Source organism: Scylla paramamosain, chromosome 9 (assembly GCF_035594125.1).
Source record: "Scylla paramamosain isolate STU-SP2022 chromosome 9, ASM3559412v1, whole genome shotgun sequence".
NCBI lineage: Eukaryota > Metazoa > Arthropoda > Malacostraca > Decapoda > Portunidae > Scylla > Scylla paramamosain.
In genome coordinates, this window is record NC_087159.1 from 10,077,501 (window position 1) to 10,087,500 (window position 10,000).

Consider the following 10,000-nt stretch of genomic DNA (forward strand, 5'->3'; position numbering starts at 1 on the left):
ACACACACACACACACACACACACACACACACACACACACACCAAAAAAAGAAAAAGGCAAATAGTTAATGAATACGTAAGTAGATAAGAAAATAATGAATAATACAGTGATTTAAAATGAAAAGAAAATTGAATTAGTAGGTAATAATTAAGAAAACGGTTAAAAGTGGAATAAAAGGAAACAACGAAAAATTTCTTTCAATCCTGTGTACCGTGCATTCGTAATTCAAAAGAAAATTAATTTTTCTCACCGTCGTGTCATTATCACTTCAGTCCGGTTTCTATTTCATTTTTTCGTTGTCATACATTTTCTATTCTTTGATTTGTTTTTATCTTGCAGGGAAAACTTCATCTCTTTTAACTCTGCCTTTGATATTTTGTCTTTTGTAGCGAGAAGAGGAGTGCGTGGGTGAGTGAAAGTGAGTTAGTGCAAGTTTGTACTCTCCTCATCACCTGACATCACTCACCTGTTCCCTCACACACACACACACACACACACACACACACACACACACACACACACACACACACACACACACACACACACACACACACACACACACACACACACACACACACACACACACACACACACACACACACACACACACACACACACACACACACACACACACACACACACACACACACACACACACACACACACACACACACACACACACACACACACACACACACACACACACACACACACACAAATCATATACTCTAAGCTCCTTTGATGTAAAGTCTCCGCCACGAACATTCATTCTTTGAGGTTTCTGTATTAGATGGGTTATAAAACGCAAGGGCTTACATCACACACTTAAATTACAGGTAAGTCCTTTCTTGAGTAAAATCAGGTCTTATCCTAGTTTCGCTTCGAAAGTTGAAGTTACATTATATTATCAGTATTTCAGGTTAGGTGATATATTGTTTGTTAGAATTTCGGGAATTACTCTGAGTGAAACTTTCATGGAGGAATCATCAGAGGTGGACATAAAAAAAAACATAAAACATAACATAAGAACACACACACACACACAAAAAAAAAAAATAAGGAAAGCTGCAAGAAGCTATAACGCTTATACATGGCAATCTCTATACAAAATATACAAAATACACCTACCTATATCCACCCATCTTTCTCATCCTTAAATTTTTCCAGTCTTTTAAAGCTCCATAAGGACTCGGCACTAAGACCCTGATCAATCAGTCTGTTCCATTCATCTACTATTCTATTTAAGAATCTGTTTTTATCTCTTTTTCAAATCTACCTTCATCAGGGTTAAACCTATTGCTTCATCATATCTTGTCCTGATTAGAGACACTAACGAATGTTGTCTGTCTTTGTCAGTCTTGTTATGTCCCTTACCTTTGTTGTAGTAGTTTTCTGTTTCTTTTTTTCAAACCTTACTTCACCAAGCTTGAACCCATTATTTCTCGTATTCTTACTACTGACGCTGAGGATTTTTATATCATCCTTTTATGTCATTACCTTTGCCGTAGTTGTCATAGAGGTCGTTATATGGGTCAAGGCTGACGATGGTGCCTGTGGACGCTTGCAAACCAGCGAAGGCGTAGAGGGCGTGAGTGCACAGGAAAGGGTCGATGTCTTCCACGTCAAATTTGCCGAGGCCTGGTCTGTACACTGCCCAGGAGCCGAAGTAGCACGCCATCACAGGTTCCTTCATAGGGGCTGTTATGTTGTAGGCGGGGGTAGCAAGCCTCCGTCTCCCTGTGGTTATGTTGGGGGGAAGTAGAGAAGGATGTAGTGGAGGTGATGGTGGTGGTAGCGGTGCATGAGGGGGGTGGGGGTGAAAAGGAAGATATGTAATTAGGGACTGCTTTCCTTCATCTTCTCCTCTTGCTCTTTATTTTTTACACTGTTCTGTTTTCTCTGTGGTTTTGTTGGGAGAAGTAGAGAGAGAGAAAAGAGAGAGAGAGAGAGAGAGAGAGAGAGAGGAGGTAGTGGTAATGGTGCATGAGTAGAAGGGATGCAAAGGAAAATAATTAAGGGCTTGTCTTCCTCCATCTCCTCCTCTTGCTGTTTCCTTCTCTCTGTTTTGTTCTCATATTAGCAGGAGGGCATGTATTCAGGCAGCTCATTTTGGTATTACATGATAGGCTTTTTACTGTCTGCTGCTTTATGTTCCTGTAATCGTATGTTCTCTCTCTCTCTCTCTCTCTCTCTCTCTCTCTCTCTCTCTCTCTCTCTCTCTCTCTCTCTCTCTCTCTCTCTCTCTCTCTCTCTCTCTCTCTCTCTCTCTCTCTCTCTCTCTCTCTCTCTCTCTCTTTCTCAGTATATGAATGAGAGGAGTCCAAGGATAACAGAAGGAATTAAAGAAAATCACACAAAAGAATATGAGAATAAAACTAAAGAGATACAGTAATAAACTAAACTAAAAAATACAAATATACTACAAAAAACTGAAGGTTAGTAGATGGACTAGTTATATGAGGTGCGTTGATATGAACTGGGTAATATATTTCATGGAAACTGTGATAGAAAATAAAGTATGGCAGAGTGTTCCCACTTAAAGGTAGAAGAAAGATACTGCACTGTTGAGAGAGATGAATGGAATAAGGAGGAGAGAGGGAGTCGTGAGTAATTTTCAGCAGGTTAATCAAAGAAGGGGAAAAGAGAAATGCAGTTACAGTAGGTCAAGGTGATCAGTAAATGTAAGGAGTGGCGGAAGGTAATGAGGACTTATTACTATAGATTCTGAGACACTGAAAGAGTCGTAATGAATTGTGACTGAAGTAGTGAATAGCGTTACACTCTTATATATAGAAAGAACGCTGTGCAGTATAACAGAGTACCAATGGAAGTTGTGTAGCATACCAGAATATTTAGAAAAGCTGGGCAGTAGAGTATTACTAAAAGATATACAGAATTGCAGTTTTTATTTTATTTTATTTTATTTTTTAAGTATTGCAGAGTATTTAGAAATGCCACGCGATGTAAGTATTTAGAAACGCAGTGCAGTGTAGAAATATAATGACAAAAACTGTAAAATCTATGTAGGAGAGTATTTATAAGTGTTGTACAAAACATTTCAGTATTTAAAAAAAAATTGTGGAGAAGAGTATTTACAAAAGATAAAAAAAAATAAAAACAAGATGGCATTCAGAAAAGTTGTGCAGTAAAACAGAATAAATAAGTAAATTTGTACAATGTAGAAGAGTATCTAAGAAAGCTGTCCATGATTGTAAAGTAGAATAATAAAAAAAAAAATCTTTAATACAACCTTCCTAGTGTCTGCTTCTCGTCATGTCCTTCTCAGTTAGTGGAATAAGAAGTCAGACAATTAGATATCTCCCATTAAATTACATATCATTTCCCTCATGAACGTTCAGTGATCCACAGGAGAGTAACCGAGAGAGAAAAAATAAGTTCTTACCTTTTTGTGTCATATCTTCTTGATCATGTGTAGTGTGAGTATAGGAGGAGGATAGGGTAGAAGAGGCTGAAAAAGAAGATGAAGAAGACAAGGGAGAAGAGGAGGAGGAGAATAGGGGAGAAGAGGTTGAAGAAGAAGACGAAGGAGAGGTGTAGGAAGGCGAGGGAGAAGAGGAGGATGCCTTAGAGGAGGAGGAAGAGGAGGAGGAGGAGGAAGAAGAAGAAGAAGAAGAAGAAGAAGAAGAAGAAGAAGAAGAAGAAGAGAAGGATGAGGACGAGTTATACGCGGAGGAGGAGGACGAAAAGATGGAAGGCAAAGAGTTGTACAATCCCTTATTAACAACACGACCTTGACAGGGAGGAATTAGGCTGAGAGGAATTAAGAAATGAATAAGAAGTAAAGGGTAGAAGAGGAGGAGAGAAGGTGTGGGTGAATGTGAAGGCTTTGGGCTAAGCATGTTGATGTTGTTATTGCGGTGGTGATGGTGTTAGTGGCAGCAGTGGTGGTAATGGTGTAGACTTGTAATTGTTCTGTCATGCAGTGTGCTTCTCTTGAGGGGTCGTGAATAGTCTTGTGCTTGGCTGGGTCACGGAGAGGCAGGGACCGGAGATGAGGTCACACATCCACCCACACGCAGGTCACGCTGGTCACTTTGTCCTTGGTGCTGTAAAAGAAATTTCATTATTTTTATCCTTCATATTGTATGGTTTATGTAATTTGGTATGATTTTTTTTGTTTATTTGTTTTTTTCTTTATTATTATTATTATTATCATCATTTTTATTTTTTATTGTTGTTATTATTATTATTATTATTGTTATTATTATTATTATTATTATTATTTATTTATTTATTTATTTATTTATTTATTTATTTTTATTTATTTATTTTTTAGCATGTAATATCCTTCATTTTTTTGTTTTAATTTTATTCTAATTAAGTTATTTTTCTTGATTTTTCATTTATTTCTATATTTTTTGTGTTTAGTATAATATATTGCAGATGTGTGGCTGTAAATATCCAGACGCATAACGAAAAACAAATATTGCAAATGAACAAATGAATAAAAGTGAAATGCGATAATATGTCGAGAAAGAATCTTAATCTATTTTACTTACTTGTTTTGATCTTTATCATAGCTAAATATTTTGTACACTTCGTTATTTTTTTTTTTCTTGGATGTCATGACATTTCTTTCGGAGAGGGCTGGCTGCTGGTACGACACTATGTATGTATAAATGTATGAATGTGTTTGTATGTTTGTATGTTTGTACTAGGTTAGATTAAGTTAGGTTAGTATGTATGTTTGCATTTGTATTTATGTATGTATGTATGGATGTATATATAAATATATGTATATGTGTGTGTAACAAGTATGCAAGGAGAGAAGCCTGTTCAACATAAATTCTTTTCCTGACCTCGGAAAATTTTAATCAGAGGCTTGGAAGCGAAGGGCATTTTTCCTCCATTCGTTCCTCGGTCGCACCTCATTAAAGGCAAAGCGGGCCATTATCGCTTTTATGTCATAACCAAAAGAATATATAATGACTCCTTCAGGCTACCGTCCCAACTGAAGACAGGATGGAGGGAGGAACGGGAGGGGGAAGAGATAGAGAGATGAGGAAAAGGTGAAGGGAGGGAGGAAGAGAAGAAGCTACCTATCTCCTTATTTTTTTTGTCTGAATTTAGAATTGTCTGTGTGGCGCCTAATTAGAAGAAAAGGCAAGAGCTTCTTTCAACACCTTTCAGTCAGATGAATAATTATAACGATTATTATTGTCACCTTCCTTTGACTAGGTTTAGTAAGGATTACATTTCTTATACATCAAACGTATAACAGCTGGGCCATTAGAATAACAAAACGGCAACTTAGGCGAGATTAAACAGAGACTGACAGAGGACTTTGTAAATGAAGAGGATGGATTATGAGGTGAGAAGTTATACTGGGATGACCTAGGACAGACGAACATCCGAGAGTGGTGGTAGGAGAGGGTCTAGTCCTGCTTGAAGTAATAGAGGTTGATAATGATTTTATTCGTTGTGTGGTGCTGGGATGCAAAGGCAGCTCAAACACCACCCACGTGCGAATTTCACGAATCAAAGTGAGGATTATGCGTTGTAGTGCCTAATGAGTGGGAGTTCTACCATTTATTGTGCGCCCCTGGGTGATCTTCTCCACATGTAAAAAAAAAAAAAAAAAGATAAATAAATTTGATAAATGGATAGATAAGTAGAATCATTAAATAAGTAAAAGCGACCCCATATGAAAATAGGAAACGCCAACAGAGGAAGAAGAAGAATGAGATAAATAAGTAAAATAAAATGAGTAGGCTTTCTTTCTCCACTTACTGTACCCTTGGCGAATCTTCCTCACACGTAGAAATGTAAATAAATGATTTGACAAATAGATCAATAAATCGCTGAAAGACATCTAAAATATCTACAGAAACATTCGTAGCCCTCTTACTTCACTGCACGAGTACCTGTCTAACACACAACAGTATTCATTTACCTATTTGTTATACACCCCTGACTTCTCACACATCACTCCCAAATCTACATCATATTGCAGACACAAAGGCAATTCTGACACTCAAGCAAGTACCGTGCATAACATATGAATTTCCATTGTATGCTTAATAAACACAATTTCTCTGTGTCTGTCTGTCTCCTCTCTCCGCCTAAATTGACTCCTCTCCTGATCCTCTTCCCTCTCCACCTACTTCTGTTCCTGTTGCTTCATATTTCCTTGTTCCTTCCATCCCGTCTCCTTTCCTTTTCCTGTTCCTCCCCCGTCTGCTTTCCATCCTCTTGCGTCATATCTCGTTGTTCCTTCTATCCCGTCTTTCCTTCTCCTGTTCCTTCTCCGTCTGCCTCTCCTCTTGTTCCATCTTTTGCTGTTGGTCATTCTGTCCTGTTTTCTCCTAATTCTTCTTCTCTCTCTTTGCTTCTCGGTTTGTTGTTGCTTATTATACCCCCACCCGCTCTCGTCTTCTACTTCTTCTCTTCCTCTTTCTTAAACTCTTGTTATTACAAATTCCATCGCTCCACCTCTCCTTATCTTTTTACTTTCCTACCTCCATCTCCTGCTTCTTCTTTTGCTCTTACAAATGCTCTCTATTCCGGTCTGTTCTCGTATTAGCAGGTTTATGTATTCAAACTGGTAATCTCGCTGTGAATAAGTTTTCCGCTGACTGCTCCTTTTATGACTCAGTGCTTCCTATTCTCTCTCTCTCTCTCTCTCTCTCTCTCTCTCTCTCTCTCTCTCTCTCTCTCTCTCTCTCTCTCTGTCATCCTCCTCTTCTTCATCCCTCCTCCATCTTCCCACTCCTCTCTCGTGTTTCTACTCCTGCCAGGCTGTAGAGGATGCCTTTAATGTAAATTAGCTTTGCGACTGGCACACTGAGAGGCTGTCCAAAGGCTTAACGGGGAGACAGGGAGCCAGGGTCATGCACCGTCCTTGCTGCTGTGGTCTGAGGATGTACTTCACTGTAGAGGAGAGCCGAGACTTTGAGGGCGCGCCTGGAGTGTTCGTTATGAGCGAGATGAAGGGGAATGAGGTGAAGGATGAGGTAAGAGGTGATGCGTAGTAAGGGAAAGAGGTTACGCGTGCCTCGAGGAGTATACATGAGGGTGTGTGGGAAGAGCAGGAGTTGCGGGAGATACGAAAATGGGAGAGAGAGGGAGATGAACTCATTGCTTGCTTGACTGATTTAACTGGCGGTGCGTTGGTGATCACATGGTGGCCTGGTGCTCTGTGGTTAAAAGTCGAATAAAAGGAAATTAAAGGACTAAATACAAGGACGTGCTGAAAATAAATCAATTGAAACAGTTCTGCTGGAAGGAAGATAACTGTTATTTGAAAGAAGTAATAATGTATCAAAATGAGAGATAAGAAAGAGGATGACTTGGAAATGAAAAAGGATGACCTGAGAATAATGGAGAATGAACTGAGAATGAAGGAGAATGAATGACTTTGGGATGAGAAAGACTGACTTGAAGATGAGGGAGAGTGGATCAGAGATAGGAGAAGAGATACAGGAATGAGGAAGAGAATCTGGAGATGAGGAAGAGTAACTTAGGTACAAGGAAGGGAAGCCTGTGGATCAAAGTGAATGACAAGACAGAATGAATGAGACTTGGGGATGAGGGAGGAGACTTGAGGAGATGGAGGAGAATGGCTTAATTTTATGGCAATTTAGGTGACTTGTGGATACATTGCTGCAACTGGGAAGGGGACAGGAAAAAGGAGAAGGAGGCTGAGGAGAAGAAGGAGGAGGAAGAGGAGGAGTAGGTCAGAGTTGCTGTGGATCAGAGACACGTGAATGACCGCTGGGTCTCGTCACGGCGATGAAATGTTTGTTGCATCGTTGTGTTGCTCGTCTAGAGGTCGAACCTGTTGTTGTTGTTGTTGTTGTTGTTGTTGTTGCTGGCAGTGGTGGTGGTGGTGGTGGTGGTGGTGGTGGTGATGGTAGTCATCTTACTACGCGATGTGGTTACTCTTATTTTTACGATAACACACTACTGCCTCATTTCTTGTGCATCGTTCTATCTATATGTAGTCTGTCTAAAGGGGAAATCTGGAGCTCAGTATTATAATACAATCACATGGAAAATCAAGGAGTCAAAGATAGAACACGATTCAGATTTTTTCTTTTTATGATGCATACCGTGAGGATTATTATCGTTCGAAAAACATCAATATTTACACGATAACTAAGGCGCGGGATTGATTGACTGATCGATTAACTGAGTTATTTATGGCCCCACAACAATGGGTTTATTTAGGACCGTAGAAGAGAACCCACCGTGAGGTGTGCCCATTCATATGCGCGGACCTGGAGGCGAAGGAATAAATCGCCTCATCCTCAGACATTAAAAGAAAAAAAAAAGAAAAAAAAAAGAAAGAAAAACCCCCCGCAACATCATTATTTATCCCATGAAGAGAAGCAAATCACGGGAAGATCTGACGCAGGCGCTTCAAGATGAATTAGCTCGCTAGGGCGAAAACATTATGCGAGGATGATACACATGTAAAAATTATTGTATTCATAAACATAATGTAATAAAGGAGGAAAAGAAAACTTGTATAGAGCTTATGTTGTAACTGGAAGGTCTTTTTTTTTTCATAATGTTCTGCGTTTCCACAAATGAAATGAAATGGTGAAAACACATCGTTTAGTTCATACAGAAATGCAAATATCATCATGTGAACATTCATATCCCTAAATTGCTCTTTCCATTTGACAATTAATATGAAAAACAATTGATTGTGTGTGCATTGTACAGACCTTCCTCTCCATTGTTTTCTTTCAATGAGCTACACTGTCAATCATGAGAGACATACAGGCACACAAACAGACGGACAGTCAAATACACAAAGAAAAAAGACAGATCCAGGGACAAAAACATAACACGCAAACATAGTCAAAAAAAAAAAAAAAAACTGAAATATGCAGGTACAACATGAGCAGAAAGAACACACAGACATACAGAATAATATAGACACACTTGTAGTACATGAAATATACTAAGACAGAAAAAAAACACAGAAAAAACACAAACAGAAAAACTCACACACAAATATCGAACATCAGACGCAGAAAGAACAGACAAAAAATCAGGGAGAAGACGTAAACAGAAAATAGATAAAAAGATAAATATAAACACTTTAATACGAACTAATATATATATATATATATATATATATATATATATATATATATATATATATATATATATATATATATATATATATATATATATATATATATATATATATATATATATATATATATATATATATATATATATATATATATATATATATATATATATATATATATATATATATATATATATATATATATATATATATATATATATATATATATATATATATATATATATATATATATATATATATATATATATATATATATATATATATATATATATATATATATATATATATATATATATATATATATATATATATATATGTATATATATATTTTATTTATTTATTTTTTTTTACGTAGGAGGGTCACTGGCCAAGGGCAACGAAAATCTAATAAAAAGAAAAAAAAAGCCCACTGAGATGCCAGTCCCAGAAAAGGGTCCAAAGCGGTAGTAAAAAATTGAAGGATAAGTGTATTGAAACCTCCCTCTTGAAGGAATTCAAGTCATAGGAAGGCGGAAATACAGAAGCAGGCAGGGAGTTCCGGAGTTTACCAGAGAAAGGGATGAATGACTGAGAATACTAGTTAACTTCTTGCATTAGAGAGGTGGACAGAATAAGGGTGAGAGAAAGAAGAAAGTCTTGTGCAGCGAGGCCGCAGGAGGAGGGGAGGCATGCAGTTAGCAAGATCAGAAGAGCAGTTAGCATGAAAACAGCGGTAGAAGATAGCTAGAGATGCAACACTGCGGCGATGAGATAGAGGCTGAAGAGAGTCAGTTAGAGCAGAAGAGTTGATGAGACGAAAAGCTTTTGATTCCACCCTGTCTAGAAGAGCGGTATGAGTGGAAAACACCCCCAGACATGTGAAGCATACTCCATACATGGACGGATAAGGCCCTTGTACAGACTTAGGAGCT

At 37.9% G+C, this 10,000-nt stretch overlaps 1 protein-coding gene across 1 annotated transcript in view; it reads right to left on the reverse strand.

The window, feature by feature from the left end:
• LOC135103552 (probable chitinase 2) overlaps positions 1 to 10,000 on the reverse strand; it is a 28,280-nt gene that overhangs the window by 13,208 nt on the left and 5,072 nt on the right. Inside the window, 2 exon segments of the mRNA XM_064009985.1 lie at positions 1,499 to 1,738; positions 3,405 to 4,068. Of these exon segments, the coding sequence (XP_063866055.1) occupies positions 1,499 to 1,738; positions 3,405 to 3,861 (697 nt within the window). The 5' untranslated portion in view covers positions 3,862 to 4,068.